This window comes from Procambarus clarkii, chromosome 3, assembly GCF_040958095.1.
Source record: "Procambarus clarkii isolate CNS0578487 chromosome 3, FALCON_Pclarkii_2.0, whole genome shotgun sequence".
In the NCBI taxonomy this organism is placed as follows: Eukaryota; Metazoa; Arthropoda; class Malacostraca; order Decapoda; family Cambaridae; genus Procambarus; species Procambarus clarkii.
In genome coordinates this window covers 35940852-35957668 of record NC_091152.1, presented here as the reverse complement: position 1 = coordinate 35957668, position 16817 = coordinate 35940852, and the positions used below count along the sequence as shown (strand labels likewise).

Sequence of the window (16817 nt, the reverse complement as noted above, 5' to 3'; positions counted from 1 at the left end):
TGTTGCTGGAGACCAGTCAGTGTGTTGCTGGAGACCAGTCAGTGTGTTGCTGGAGACCAGTCAGTGTGTTGCTGGAGACCAGTCAGTGTGTTGCTGGAGACCAGTCAGTGTGTTGCTGGAGACCAGTCAGTGTGTTGCTGGAGACCAGTCAGTGTGTTGCTGGAGACCAGTCAGTGTGTTGCTGGAGACCAGTCAGTGTGTTGCTGGAGACCAGTCAGTGTGTTGCTGGAGACCAGTCAGTGTGTTGCTGGAGACCAGTCACTGTGTTGCTGGAGACCAGTCACTGTGTTGCTGGAGACCAGTCACTGTGTTGCTGGAGACCAGTCACTGTGTTGCTGGAGACCAGTCACTGTGTTGCTGGAGACCAGTCAGTGTGTTGCTGGAGACCAGTCAGTGTGTTGCTGGAGACCAGTCAGTGTGTTGCTGGAGACCAGTCAGTGTGTTGCTGGAGACCAGTCAGTGTGTTGCTGGAGACCAGTCAGTGTTGCTGGAGACCAGCCAGTGTTGCTGGAGACCAGCCAGTGTTGCTGGAGACCAGCCAGTGTTTCTGGAGACCAGCCAGTGTTGCTGGAGACCAGCCAGTGTTGCTGGAGACCAGCCAGTGTTGCTGGAGACCAACCAGTGTTGCTGGAGACCAGCCAGTGTTGCTGGAGACCAGCCAGTGTTGCTGGAGACCAGCCAGTGTTGCTGGAGACCAGCCAGTGTTGCTGGAGACCAGCCAGTGTTGCTGGAGACCAGCCAGTGTTGCTGGAGACCAGCCAGTGTTGCTGGAGACCAGCCAGTGTTGCTGGAGACCAGCCAGTGTTGCTGGAGACCAGCCAGTGTTGCTGGAGACCAGCCAGTGTTGCTGGAGACCAGCCAGTGTTGCTGGAGACCAGCCAGTGTTGCTGGAGACCAGCCAGTGTTGCTGGAGACCAGCCAGTGTTGCTGGAGACCAGCCAGTGTTGCTGGAGACCAGCCAGTGTTGCTGGAGACCAGCCAGTGTTGCTGGAGACCAGCCAGTGTTGCTGGAGACCAGCCAGTGTTGCTGGAGACCAGCCAGTGTTGCTGGAGACCAGCCAGTGTTGCTGGAGACCAGCCAGTGTTGCTGGAGACCAGCCAGTGTTGCTGGAGACCAGCCAGTGTTGCTGGAGACCAGCCAGTGTTGCTGGAGGCCAGCCAGTGTTGCTGGAGACCAGCCAGTGTTGCTGGAGACCAGCCAGTGTTGCTGGAGACAGTGTTGCTGGAGACAGTGTTGCTGGAGACAGTGTTGCTGGAGGCAGTGTTGCTGGAGACAGTGTTGCTGGAGACAGTGTTGCTGGAGACAGTGTTGCTGGTGACAGTGTTGCTGGAGACAGTGTTGCTGGAGACAGTGTTGCTGGAGACAGTGTTGCTGGAGACAGTGTTGCTGGAGACCAGCCAGTGTTGCTGGAGACCAGCCAGTGTTGCTGGAGACCAGCCAGTGTTGCTGGAGACCAGCCAGTGTTGCTGGAGACCAGCCAGTGTTGCTGGAGACCAGCCAGTGTTGCTGGAGACCAGCCAGTGTTGCTGGAGACCAGCCAGTGTTGCTGGAGACCAGCCAGTGTTGCTGGAGACCAGCCAGTGTTGCTGGAGACCAGCCAGTGTTGCTGGAGACCAGCCAGTGTTGCTGGAGACCAGCCAGTGTTGCTGGAGACCAGCCAGTGTTGCGGGAGACCAGCCAGTGTTGCTGGAGACCAGCCAGTGTTGCTGGAGACCAGCCAGTGTTGCTGGAGACCAGCCAGTGTTGCGGGAGACCAGCCAATGTTGCTGGAGACCAGCCAGTGTTGCGGGAGACCAGCCAGTGGTGCTGGAGACCAGCCAGTGTTGCTGGAGACCAGCCAGTGTTGCTGGAGACCAGCCAGTGTTGCTGGAGACCAGCCAGTGTTGCTAAAGACCAGCCAGTGTTGCGGGAGACCAGTCAGTGTTGCTGGAGACCAGCCAGTGTTGCGGGAGACCAGCCAATGTTGCTGGAGACAAGTCAGTGTTGCGGGAGACCAGCCAGTGGTGCTGGAGACCAGCCAGTGTTGCTGGAAACCAGTCAGTGTTGCGGGAGACCCGCCAGTGTTGCTGGAGACCAGCCAGTGTTGCTGGAGACCAGCCAGTGTTGCTGGAGACCAGCCAGTGTTGCTGGAGACCAGCCAGTGTTGCTGGAGACCAGCCAGTGTTGCTGGAGACCAGCCAGTGTTGCTGGAGACCAGCCAGTGTTGCTGGAGACCAGCCAGTGTTGCTGGAGACCAGCCAGTGTTGCTGGAGACCAGCCAGTGTTGCTGGAGACCAGCCAGTGTTGCTGGAGACCAGCCAGTGTTGCTGGAGACCAGCCAGTGTTGCTGGAGACCAGCCAGTGTTGCTGGAGACCAGCCAGTGTTGCTGGAGACCAGCCAGTGTTGCTGGAGACCAGCCAGTGTTGCTGGAGACCAGCCAGTGTTGCTGGAGACCAGCCAGTGTTGCTGGAGACCAGCCAGTGTTGCTGGAGACCAGCCAGTGTTGCAGGAGACCAGCCAGTGGTGCTGGAGACCAGTCAGTGGTGCTGGAGGGTAGAGGTGGTGTTTCCACCACCAGTGTTATGTACATATGTAAGAAGTGTATATAATTAAGAAGTACACATGGTGATGATTTCCGCCGGCGGTCGGGATCGAACCTGAACCCTGCGGTTACGAGTCCCAGTCGCTGTCTCTTCAGCTACGGCCCCCGTGGCTGTGTGTGTGTGTGCGTGTGTGTGTGTGTGTGTGTGTGTGTGTGTGTGTGTGTGTGTGTGTGTGTGTGTGTGTGTGTGTATGTGTGTGTGTGTGTGTGTGTGTGTGTGTATGTGTGTGTGTGTGTGTGTGTGTGTGTGTGTGTGTGTGTGTGTGTGTGTGTGTGTGTGTGTGTGTGTGTGTGTGTGTGTGTGTGTGTGTGTGTGTGTGTGTGTGTGTGTGTGTGTGTGTGTGTGTGTGTGTGTGTGTGTGTGTGTGTGTATGTGTGTATGTGTGTATGTGTGTGTGTGTGTGTGTGTGTGTGTGTGTGTGTGTAGTTCACTTCCCAACCAGATCAATTAAGTTCCCCATAAATAGTGTTCATTTCTTAATTAGAATTTATGTACTGAATGTTGGTGGGCAGTTTGACCTGGCTGTCTCTGAACTACATCAGGGGGCACCACACGAGTGTACTCGTGAAGACCCAAGCAGTCAATGAATACAATGCTGTGCACGAGTACATGTACACTCATTGCTACTAAAGACTGGCGTATAGTGCTACATTCACTCTGGCATATAGTGAACACTAACTTGGAGTTGCAGCTGCTGTTGAATTTCACTCGTCTGTTGCACAGGTCTGTGCGGTTTTTTTTTTTTAGAAAAAACTGGGATGCATGTGCTGAATTATTTTGCATATTTTATGCATGAAAAATTGGCAGTGGTGTTGCCACCGAGTTGAGCATGTATTTTGAATAACTCTAATACCCAATGTGTAAGCTGGTGCCACTATTCACTTACACTCACTGTGTGTACTTTAGACAAGCCACTTAACACTTCCCCTCACTTTGTGTGCGCCTGCCTCTATACGCTTACACCCATTGTGTGTACTGCTGCTGCTTGACACTGTCACGCGTGCCTTCCAGTAGTGTCTTCCACCTAACAAAAGATATTCTGCCATTTGTATATACAAAGGACGGCTCCTAGTTAATACTGTCCTCGTCCTCTACAAGCAGGGGAACTACAAGTGACAGTCCTGCCGCCAAGGAGACATTGGGCAGTGTAAAGACACTGTGGGAGTGTAGTGTATCTGGGACACCTTATACACCATGGTCTCAGTCAGTGACGGGGAAGTGTCGACGCGCAACGGAATATTACGTGAAGTGCAAGCAGCGGGTTTAACACTTAATGTGTGGCGTTGTCACCTAGTGCAGAGAGGAGGGTGGTGCTGCGTGGTTGCAACCTATTTCTCTGCATGCATGTTCTGCACTCGGGGAGTTACCAGTGTGCATTCTGATGCAAGGTTGCCTGAAGAGCAAGCAGCAGCAGCAGTGTTAACTCATACTGTGAAGAGTAGGGTGACGTCCTAATTATTTTAGAACTGTGTTGAAGTTAAACATTATCTGCTTTATTGTTACTTACCTTATTGAGAGGTAATCACTGTGGGGAGTGAACTGGTGCGCGGGAGAGGCTAATATTGTTATATGTTGAGAGCGTGGCTTTGTTAAGTGTTCTGAAGTGTCTGGTGGCTTTGTTAAGTGTTCTGAAGTATCTGGTGGCTTTGATAAGTGTTCTGAAGTATTTGGTGGCTTTGTTAAGTGTTCTGAAGTATCTGGTGGCTTTGTTAAGTGTTCTGAAGTATTTGGTGGCTTTGTTAAGTGTTCTGAAGTATTTGGTGGCTTTGTTAAGTGTTCTGAAGTATCTGGTGGCTTTGTTAAGTGTTCTGAAGTATCTGGTGGCTTTGTTAAGTGTTCTGAAGTATCTGGTGGCTTTGTTAAGTGTTCTGAAGTGTCTGGTGGCTTTGTTAAGTGTTCTGAAGTATCTGGTGGCTTTGTTAAGTGCTCTGAAGTATCTGGTGGCTTTGTTAAGTGTTCTGAAGTGTCTGGTGGCTTTGTTAAGTGTTCTGAAGTATTTGGTGGCTTTGTTAAGTGTTCTGAAGTATCTGGTGGCTTTGTTAAGTGTTCTGATGTATCTGGTGGCTTTGTTAAGTGCTCTGAAGTATCTGGTGGCTTTCCTAAGTGTTCTGAAGTATCTGGTGGCTTTGTTAAGTGCTCTGAAGTATCTGGTGGCTTTGTTAAGTGCTCTGAAGTATCTGGTGGCTTTGTTAAGTGCTCTGAAGTATCTGGTGGCTTTGTTAAGTGTTCTGAAGTATCTGGTGGCTTTGTTAAGTGTTCTGAAGTATCTGGTGGCTTTGTTAAGTGCTCTTATGTATCTGGTGGCTTTGTTAAGTGCTCTGATGTATCTGGTGGCTTTGTTAAGTGCTCTGAAATATCTGGTGGCTTTGTTAAGTGTTCTGAAGTATCTGGTGGCTTTGTTAAGTGCTCTGAGGTATCTGGTGGCTTTGTTAAGTGCTCTGATGTATCTGGTGGCTTTGTTAAGTGCTCTGAAGTATCTGGTGGCTTTGTTAAGTGCTCTGAAATATCTGGTGGCTTTGTTAAGTGTTCTGAAGTATCTGGTGGCTTTGTTAAGTGTTCTGAAGTATCTGGTGGCTTTGTTAAGTGCTCTGAAGTATCTGGTGGCTTTGTTAAGTGCTCTGAAATATCTGGTGGCTTTGTTAAGTGTTCTGAAGTATCTGGTGGCTTTGTTAAGTGCTCTGAAGTATCTGGCGGCTTTGTTAAGTGCTCTGAAATATCTGGTGGCTTTGTTAAGTGTTCTGAAGTATCTGGTGGCTTTGCTAAGTGTTCTGAAGTATCTGGTGGCTTTGTTAATTGCTCTAAAGTATCTGGTGGCTTTGTTAAGTGCTCTGAAATATCTGGTGGCTTTGTTACGTGTTCTGAAATATCTGGTGGCTTTGTTAAGTACTCTGAAGTATCTGGTCGCATGCCAAAACACTGGACAAAATGGCCAGGTGTTCAGGACAAAATGGCCAAGTGTACAGTGTAACAAACTAGGTTTGTTGTAAGAATTATCCAGAAGGTTCCAGAAGTCTCGTGTAGGGACCTGACCTCAACAACGCGCATTCCTCTGGGGATTAGCAAATCTGAGTCACAAAATGGCTGGCATCTTTGTTCATAGTTTCGTATAATGAATCATATTATTGTATTCACTTATTTAGAGAAATTAGCCTTTATTCATTTTGTATTCAAATTGTATTGTGTAGTATTACTGTTTATAATATCAAGAGTATTCTAATTATTAGGATTTTGAGTTAAGTCACCATCAGTGACGTCACGAGCCAGAACTAGAATGCATCGTGGAGTGACCTGGCGGTCATAGGTCAACAGTTTCCACATTCAATAATTCTCAAAGGTCAAATAGCCATTTTGTGATCGGGAATAGCTCTTCCTTGAGATGCTTGAGTAATTTAACTTCAGTTAAAATTATTCAACCAATCTGGATCATTCAGTGCAACAGAGGTTAGTTGTTAAACTTAAGCCTTGCTAGTAACTTGGTAAAACTTAGTCTATGCGGAAGGATACACTGTTCTGGTCTGGGTAGGACTAGCCAAGCAGGGATCAGTGTGGTTTTAGTAGCAGCTCGGGCAGGTGGCCTTCCATCATCGGCCCCAAGACAGCACCAACAGCTAGCTGGTCGCCCAAGGTAAAGTTGCTCAGAGGTTATAGTTGGGGAATAGTTCAACTCATTGCCATTCAGGGAGTGTTCAGTCAGGGAGTGCCAACTATTTAGATTTTGCTTAGTTTTGAATAAATTAATTAGCTAGTAATTTGTCTTTTCATTAATTTCCATTTTTGTATATTTATGTGGATTTGTCCGTGTCACGTGGGGACCACGAGGCCGAGTTGAATTGGGCGCCGATTCTAACACCGAGTCATAATTCAGTATTCCCATTGATTTTTAATTCCACACTTAAGATCCAAGGTTATATGTTACTAGTGGGGATCAAGCCCCAAAGTTATTGATTAGCATGATCGATCCAGACCTCGATCATTGCTCAGTGTAACTGGTCTGGTGGCGGCGGCAGAAAGGCGACCCTAGGGTTTTGCTAGAAGCCTAGTCCACGTCATACGGGCTGTAGAATCTCAAGTCGGTAAATCGTCTTGAGACCACGTGGCGCGGGGTCGGCTCAAGTGAAAGTTTTGGGGTCCCTTGGTAGAGAACAAAAGTAAGAATACGGGTAGAGGGAGAGTAAAGGGAGAAAAGAACATTCCAGAACCCCCCCCCCCCGTGTTACAGCAGGACAAAATGGCCAAGTGTACAGGACAAAATGGCCAAGTGTACAGGACAAAATGGCCAAGTGTACAGGACAAAATGGCCAAGTGTACAGAACAAAATGGCCAAGTGTACAGGACAAAATGGCCAAGTGTACAGGACAAAATGGCCAAGTGTACAGGACAAAATGGCCAAGTGTACAGGACAAAATGGCCAAGTGTACAGGACAAAATGGCCAAGTGTACAGGACAAAATGGCCACAGTCAGGAGCGTGCAACTGTGTCCCACGGAGCCACTACTGTGGCTCTTAGCAGCCTTCACATACTGGTAAGAGGTGTAGTGAGGAGGTCTCTCTAACTCCTCCTGCTCCTCCTCAGGTAACTGGTGGAGTAAAAGCACCACACACAGTTCACAGTAAGTATGAGATCGTGGGCAGTGAGCGTGGGAGTCACAGTACCTCACCGTAGAAAGTGGAGGCTCCTGATTCGCGATCCAGTGTGGTTGTTGGTAGCCGGAAGTGTTGTGTCGTGAGGAGGTCTGGGACCATGACACAGGTGTGTGTATGGTCTGGGACCATGACACAGGTGTGTATGGTCTGGGACCATGACACAGGTGTGTGTATGGTCTGGGACCATGACACAGGTGTGTGCGTGGTCTAGGAACATGACACAAGTGTGTGTATGGTCTGGGAACATGACACAAGTGTGTGTATGGTCTGGGAACATGACACAAGTGTGTGTATGGTCTGGGAACATGACACAAGTGTGTGTATGGTCTGGGAACATGACACAAGTGTGTGTATGGTCTGGGAACATGACACGAGTGTGTGTGTGGTCTGGGAACATGACACAAGTGTGTGTATGGTCTGGGAACATGACTCAAGTGTGTGTATGGTCTGGGAACATGACACAAGTGTGTGTATGGTCTGGGAACATGACACGAGTGTGTGTATGGTCTGGGAACATGACACAAGTGTGTGTATGGTCTGGGAACATGACACGAGTGTGTGTATGGTCTGGGAACATGACACAAGTGTGTGTGTGGTCTGGGAACATGACACAAGTGTGTGTATGGTCTGGGAACATGACACGAGTGTGTGTATGGTCTGGGAACATGACACAAGTGTGTGTATGGTCTGGGAACATGACACAGGTGTGTGTATGGTCTGGGAACATGACACAAGTGTGTGTGTGGTCTGGGAACATGACACAAGTGCGTGTATGGTCTGGGAACATTACTCAAGTGTGTGTATGGTCTGGGAACATGACACAGGTGTGTGTATGGTCTGGGAACATGACACAAGTGTGTGTGTGGTCTGGGAACATGACACAAGTGCGTGTATGGTCTGGGAACATTACTCAAGTGTGTGTATGGTCTGGGAACATGACACAGGTGTGTGTATGGTCTGGGAACATGACACAAGTGTGTGTATGGTCTGGGAACATGACACAAGTGTGTGTATGGTCTGGGAACATGACACGAGTGTGTGTATGGTCTGGGAACATGACACCAGCTCACAAGCCTGTCATAAGAATATTTATCGATGCCAAGAAACGTTACCTGACAGGGCGGACATCGTCACAAGAATTTTGTGGCATAAAATCTAGTGAATGTTTAACACACTGAAGGAAGAGTCTGAGGCCGGTACTTAACACAGAGAAGATGGCCTTCTTGGAAGGACGCCAATAACACTTTACAGGACGTTAATCACCACCATAAGAGGAGAACTTAGCAGCTAAAGCCTGGAGAACTGGTAGATTAGCAGCGAACTCAAGAGGACTGAAGACAAGGGAAGAAAGCTTGTAGAACGTAAGGTAAACAACGCCATCATAAAGAACAGAAGGTTAACAAAGACAGTCTGGGGAACAAAATAATAACACGGAACACGAGGATAACTGATACCACAGAGGCGGAAGAAAGGTTGATAGAGAGATCGCGTGTAGAGAAGACATTCCCAGAGTGTTGGGATGTGTTCTGGATGTTTGGTGTCCATGTTTTAGCTTCAGTTACTCGGAACAAGAGGTTGCAAGTAGCACGGGTTATGGTGAGCCCGTAATGGACTTACCTGGCACAGGAGCTGGGCAAGTAGCACGGGCTATGGTGAGCCCGTAGTGGACTTACCTGGCACAGGAGCAGGCAAGTGGCACGGGCTATGGTGAGCCCCGTAGTGGACTTCAGTGGATTGCTGAGTCCACCAGCCCTCTGGCTAGCACACTCCCACAGAGGAGTGCCAAGGTCGACCCATGTACAGTACTTCCCTGCCGCCTGTTACCAGTCACCAGTACCTCATCACCTCCCAGAACAGCAGACGACAAGATGGGTAACTAATATTAATGCGAGGGTCAACTATTATGACTTGGAACCTGGATCATAGATGGCGCCGAGGTCCGTCATAACTTTACATAACAATTCAGCCAGAAAATCAGTAGGAGCCATTATGTGGATTCGAACCACCGCACTGGGAGCTCCAAAGCACTTGGCTTTAAACCTCATTGATACCTCAGGATAATGTGATTTCTTTGCGCGTATTTCCAATAGTATCGTGCCATACTCCGGGGTATAACATGCCGACCAACACCCCGTCATTTCAACGATTGAGACTTAAACAGGAAAAATATGACCATCATTTCATAATATCTTTCGATTTTTATTTACAGAGAGACACGCGAGGCAAGAGTCGCGTCGTAAAGGTACTTTATGTCTTCACAAACTGCTGCCCCGTCTTGAAGGATGTGTGTATAGCCGCCCTGATGTGTGGTGGTAGGGGTGGTGTGGTGGTGTGGTGGTGGTGGTGGTGGTGGTGTGGTGGTGTAGTGGTGGTGGTGGTGTGGTAGTGGTGGTGTGGTGGTGTGGTGTTACGGTGCCCTCTCCTATCTCTTTCGTTTGCCGGCTTAAAGAGTCATATCAGCTCTCCCTACTGATTCTCTGAGGTTCAGGGAGTCCAATGATATATGTGGCGACCAGACCGGCTGCCAGTAAAGGAAAGGAAGTTACATTATAAGTTGCAAATAAAGAGAAATTGGCGCCCTGTTATAAAATGAAAGAGTATCCCCTAATGCAGATATGACCTTTTGGAAGGGACACTAGCTGATCGCGGATTGGCCGACTTAGGTCGCGGGCGACAAATCAGGGCCCGCCATGACGTCACTGAGTGCCCCGGGCGGCGCCAACGTCAGAGTTGATCCGACCTTGGAAGCGACAGGACGCGCCTCGGTCTGCTCTCAAGGATTAGAGGCTCTACAAGCCTTATTCAGTGGATTAAACTAGCCATCGCAGCCCACCATAAGTGATTGGAGACCCTGCGCTTCTGGGAAGCAAAAAGGAACCAGGTTCATTGAGCAGAGAAGTGCCAAACTTGGAAAATAGTCGGCGACGACTCTGGGGCGGCGCCGCTGGACGTTGAGGTCTGGAAGGTGCGGCGGGCAGGCCTAGCTGTGACCGGGTCACATCCACTGAGGGTCTTGGAAGGACGACACCGTGCCTAGGACAAGGAGCAACGCCTTGTGGAAGGAGCGAGTGTGGGAAAAATAGTGATTAGCTCAGCGCCCATCGATGAACCAGGATTGGGGCAGCTGAATCTTAGGGATTGGAACGGCGACGACGCGAAGGCTCCACGACACCTGAGGACCTGTGGAACGTCCTGGATCGTCAAGGATCGACCCAAGGAAGCGTGGGAACCTCACACCATCGAGGGACAGGCGTCGTGAGCCAGGAATGTAAGGTAGATCATTTTCCCTCCCATTACCCCTTGTGTGAGTAGGCTAGTTAGGCCACAATAGTTACTTATGTATGTAGCAGCAGGACTTTAATACTTTAATAGTAGAATAGGCTGCAGGGCAGCTTGTGTCCAGGACTGTCAGAGGGGACAGTGTGTATGGATGGCAGGACAGTGAAGGAGAGGCGCCGACGTGGTGAAGAGGCCCTCCTGTGAGAGTGTGGGACTCCTGTCTTTCTGCTCAGTTGAAGGAGTGTTGGAGGTCGTGGAAGAAGAGGCTGACGATCTCCAGACTTATTATCCATATTTCCATATTCATGTATTACTTGTGATTGTGTGTGTGTTCATGTAATTTGCATCAGTAAATTCACACATTTTATCACTGTGTTAAAGTATGCCTCCATTTATGATAATTCTCTATGAGCATACACGAAGGTTATCATAGTACCACCTAGGGGACACAACGTTCTCTATAGAAGTTCTTATTGCCTGGAGGGTGGTAAAGACAGCACAGACTTACATAAAAGCGTACCCTTAGCCATCCGATCAGTATCGGTGCCTGAATGGTGGCAACTATTAACGTAGTGGCTAGAGAGAGGTAAAGCCACACAGACCTTCCTGGGAGAGTACCCTGGGCCAACAGTCTAGTAGCAGTTCTATGGGAGTAGCAATCTTCTGGCTACAAACAATATATAATACACCCACTGAACTGCATTGCTGGGGTGTAGATATAATAACCCAGCTGGCGACCTTGCTAAGAAGAAGATAGAGAAGACAGGCGGGAAAGGAGTTCCTGCAACCTTTTTTGTCTGGCAGGCAAGACTCAGGGAGGTTATGGTTATAAGGTAAGCCTGAGTCTTCCTTCACTCCCCCACGGGTCTAGGCCGGAACTGTTAACAGCAGTTTCCCCGTGTTTGACTGAAGGGCTTCCAGGGTGAATCAGTGGCACCCCTTTTGTGGTGGAAGCAAAGACCTGCGGAGGTGGGCATTGTTGGTCCTCTCTTGTGTGACCAAGGAGACTCCGGTGAATCCCGGGAGTCGGAGGGGCTGAGTATTTGGGCCTTTTGAGCCCCTAGCAGCCGAGTGTTAGCAGAGCCCCGGCCCACCACCCACCCCCACGTGACAGTGGTGGTGGTGGTGGTGGTGTGGTGGTGGTGGTGAAGGTGGTGTAACAAACTAGGTTTGTTGTAGGGAATTATTCAGTATAGATTCTCATAGACATGGGGACCGCGTAGTTTTGAAAGTTTGGAGTCAGACGGTAGTCGACCTGACTCAAGCAGAGAAAGGTCATCCCTCTAGGGATTAGTGGTTAAATTAAGATTACAAGATGGCCGCCGCCTTTGTCTTAAAGCAACATATATGAATTGTTTAACAAAATTCGGTAATTTGGAGAAATTCAAGTCTTCATTCAAAATGTAGTCAATAATATTCCTGTTCAAGTATCAAGAGTTCTCAATTGTCGGAATAATGAGTAAGCCATCGTCAGTGACGTCAATAGGAGAGGACTAGCCTCTGATGCGATGAATCTTGACGACCCTGGGTCAAGGGTCACCAAAGACCTCCATACTTAGTAATTCACAAATTTCAAATAGCCATATTGTAATTGGAAATAGCCTTTCCCTAAGATGCCTGTACGACTACCATCAGTTTATTAGAGTTCAACCATCTGGGTTGTTCAGTACAACAGAGATTAGTTGTTCAATTTAAACCCTGCCTAGTAAACTAATAACCTGGCTGATTGATACTCCTGATAGGAAGGAGAAGGAGAAGGACTGATAGGAAGGAGAACACGCTGGACCTCATTTTCACTAATAATGATGAATTGATCAGGAACATAATGATTACAAATACCTGTTACTCAGATCACAACTTAATTGAAGTTATGACAACCATGGGGAGTAGACCTTCAAAACCAGTCCAGATTCCCGGTGGAGGAGATTTCAGCAAATTCAACTTCAATAATAAACAGATAAACTGGGAGCAAATAAACCAGGACTTCACAGAAATAAACTGGGAAGAACAGCTAGGAAATGCAAACCTGAACCAGTGCCTGGAAAAAATAAGCTCAGTAGCACTAGAAATATGTTCAAACCACATACCTCTAAGAAAAAAGAGGAAGAGATGCAGATTGGAACGGGAACGTCGTTCACTATATAGGCGAAGAAAACGAATCGCGGAACAACTTGAGAGTCGCACCCTATCTCAAGAACGGCGAAGACGGTTAGGTAGAGAAATAGAAACAATTGACCGGAAGCTACAAGAATCATACAGAACCCAGGAGAGGCAAAGAGAGCAAAAGGCCATCAGTGAAATAGAAAGAAATCCGAAATATTTTTTCTCCTATGCAAAATCAAGATAAAAAACCACATCTAGTATCGGGCCCCTGCGAAAGGGAGATGGAACTTTCACCGATGACAACAAAGAAATGAGCGAGCTACTGAGGACGCAGTACGACTCTGTTTTCAGCGAGCCATTAAACACACTAAAGATTGATAACCCAAATGAATTTTTCATGGATACGATACCAACATCAAATCATATATCAGACGTTACCCTATCCCCACTGGATTTTGAAGAAGCCATAAACAGTATGCCTATGCACTCTGCACCAGGCCCGGATTCTTGGAACTCCATATTCATAAAGCACTGTAAAAAAAACACTATCGCAGGCCCTCCGCATTCTGTGGAGACAAAGCCTAGATACTGGCGCTATTCCTGATATACTAAAAACAGCAGAGATAGCACCACTTCATAAAGGAGGAAATAAGGCAGAGGCAAAAAATTACAGACCGATAGCGCTAACATCGCACATCATAAAAAATTTTGAGAGAGTGCTAAGAAGGAAAAATCACAAAATACATGGAATCACAGCAACTCCATAACCCCGGACAACATGGTTTCAGAACAGGGCGCTCTTGCCTGTCGCAGTTGCTGGACCATTATGATATGGCATTAGATGCTATGGAAGACAAACATAACGCGGATGTAATTTACACAGATTTTGCAAAAGCTTTTGATAAATGTCACCATGGTGTTATTGCGCATAAAATGCGTTCAAAAGGAATTACCGGAAAAATAGGCAGATGGATCTACAATTTCTTGACCAACAGAACCCAATGTGTAATAGTCAACAAAATAAAATCCAGCCCATGAACCGTGAAGAGCTCAGTCCCCCAGGGTACTGTGCTTGCTCCAGTACTTTTTCTCATCCTCATTTCGGACATAGACAAGAACACAACCTATAGCACTGTATCATCCTTTGCAGATGACACTAGGATCTTCATGAGAGTAGGCAACATAGAGGACACGGCGAACCTCCAGTCAGATGTAGATCAGGTCTTTCTATGGGCTACAAAAAATAATATGGTGTTTAACGAAGATAAGTTCCAGCTCATGCGCTATGGAAAAATGAAAATATAAAAACGGAAACCACGTACCAAACTCAGGCAAATCATAACATAGAACGAAAAGGCAATGTAAAGGATCTGGGTGTACTCATGTCGGAAGACCTTACCTTTAAAGAACACAATAAAGTAGCCGTCACAACTGCAAGAAGAAATGACAGGTTGGATAACAAGAACTTTTCACACTAGAGATGCTATACCGATGATGATACTTTTCAAAACGCTTGTGCTCTCTAGAGTGGAGTACTGCAGCACAATGACAGCACCTTTCAAAGCTGGAGAAATTGCTGACCTGGAGAGCGTGCAGAGATCCTTTACTGCTAGAATCCACTCAGTAAAACATCTAAACTATTGGGACCGACTAAAGAGCCTAAAACTGTACTCCCTTGAGCGCAGGCGGGAGAGGTACATAATAATTTACACGTGGAAAATATTAGAGGGGCTGGTCCCAAACCTGCACACAGAAATAACATCACATGAGACCAGAAGACATGGCAGGATGTACAGAATACCCCCGTTGAAAAACAGAGGTGCAACTGGTACTCTGAGAGAGAACTCTATCAACATCAGAGGTCCGAGACTGTTCAACACGCTTCCACTACACATAAGGGGCATAACTGGCCGACCCCTCACAGTGTTCAAGAGAGAACTGGATAAACACCTCCAAAGGATACCTGATCAACCAGGCTGTGACTCGTACGTCAGGCTGCGAGCAGCCGCGTCCAACAGCCTGGTTGATCAGTCCGGCAACCAGGAGGCCTGGTCGACGACCGGGCCGCGGGGACGCTAAGCCCCGGAAGCACCTCAAGGTAACCTCAAGGTAGCTCTCGCTAGTGATGAGGGAGCTAGGTAGACAGTGTGGACTAGGCAGCGACTGGGGGAGGGCAGCCATCTTCACCTCTCCAGAAGATCAGTACTCCATCAGCTGGTTGCATAAGGCAAGGTGCAGTTGCTAAGAGTTGTTATAGGTAAATAGTTCATTTCATGCCTCAACAGGAAGTGTTCAGTTAGGGAGTGATTTTATTTAGTTTTCGCGTAGATTTTGCATAAATAAATAATTAGGTTGTTCTCTGTATTTTATTATTTCCATGTATAATTTTGCATGTCCTTGTCACGTGGTCTCCACGAGTCAGAGTTTACTTGGGTCGTAAGCGTAGCAAAGTAAGAGCTAATATATATCCCCTTGTTTCTGTAATTCCCACACTGAACGTAGATTCATCCCTCCTTTCCGAGTAATTTGGGGGATCAAGCCCCAAGGTTTTAATGATTGATTAATCGGTCCAGACCCCGATTAATTGACGCTTCAGGTTAATAGTCTGGTGGTGGCAGCAGAAGGAGATCCTTGAGTTTGCTAGAAGTGTAGTACAGCGTCACGGGGACTGTAGAATCTTGGCCGATCGAATGGTTAAGACCACGTGGCGTGGGGCTCGGCTAGAGTAATTCTGGGGTCCCTTGGAATTAGGTTGAAGTAAATATAATACGGGTGGGTAAAGGACGGAGGTAGAGCCGATACCGCCCCCCCCCCCCGGGTTATAATGGTGGCAGCGGTGGGATACGAACCCACGCCTCCGAAGAGACTGGTGCCTCAAACCAGAGCATTTCAACTTTCAGCCTTTCAATCCAAACTAGAGTTTCACATCCTTCTGACCATGCCGTAGCTCAGTCGATTAGGGCAGCGTCTTGGATGTTCTCGGACACAGGTTCGAATCATCGTCATGGCCCTTGTGGATTTGTTCATTTGATGCATCACACAATTGTGATTTCTGTGTGTAATCCTACTAATTTGTAGAATTAACATAAATTAATATTTTCCTATCTGCACGTCATTTACCAAATTCTTCCCACATAGAGGGACAGTATTGCGTCAGATAATACCCAGCAGAGGTATATATATTGCCAACATGCCAGAGAATTTAATAATATTCTCGCCTTTTGTCAGTATTCTTTACCAGAATTAATACCTGACAATATAACAACTAGTGATCTAATAACAATGAGTTATCAACTAAAGGATCACTATATAACAGTTTATCTGTTATCTTAAACTAACATGGAGGAAGCAGAAATTCTCTCCATTTCTCGATTAATAAGAACACTGTTCATATTGATTATTATTTGACGAGAATATAAATAATATAACTATCTATAATTGCAACCCTATTCTCATTAATTTATTAAGTAGAGCAATTACAAGGAAAAGAATTTTCCGTTTCTACTGAAATATGTTTGTGCGTGAGACGGGTTGAGGGAGGAGCAGGGAAGCTTGGCCACGAGACACTGAGAAGGCCACAAGTACAGAGAGAGAGGTGACGTTGTCGCAAGCTACGCGATCGGCCATTGTTATTAATCGGCCCCGGAGTGCATAATTACTCCATCAGCGATCCAAGGATTACGTCGACGGACAACATTTACGTTAAGTGGTTTAGTTTGATTGTTCTGAGCTCTCAACATGTAAACGTTACCCTTAGTTCGTCGTAACACCACGCTCCCTCCTCTAAACACAAGTACGTTCCCAGTGAACCTAATTTACCCCTTCTATTAACCCATAGTGACAATCTACTGTGTGTAAACAAGTTTTACACCATATTGAGTTTCCAGAGTGTGTTGAAGCAGCCTGAGGCGAGACAAATTCCCACGCCACGCTAGCAGGTCCTGTGTTCCAGCAGGTTGTAGATGACGCCGTCGCCCAACCACACTACCATTTACTGTCACAGCTAGGCAGCCGATATTTCGTTAATTTACTAATTAACTTCTCATAAATTGTTGCGATTTAATAGTATCTCAAATTTATATTTCATTTACGTGAGCTAGGAATATAATCCTATTTCTTATAGCATCAAGAGCCTTTAGATAGGAACAATTTTCTTGTCTACCATTTATTACTATATGATGTTGTCATTAACCAAATTATTGAATACT

The 16817-nt window shown here is 47.2% G+C and overlaps 1 protein-coding gene across 1 annotated transcript; it reads right to left on the bottom strand.

The window, feature by feature from the left end:
- Nucleotides 1–4873: 4873 nt before the first annotated feature.
- On the bottom strand, nt 4874–5491 carry LOC138368799 (uncharacterized). Its single transcript, XM_069331500.1, has one exon. It carries the CDS (start codon nt 5489–5491, stop codon nt 4874–4876), a length of 618 nt encoding a protein of 205 aa, XP_069187601.1.
- Nucleotides 5492–16817: the final 11326 nt, after the last annotated feature.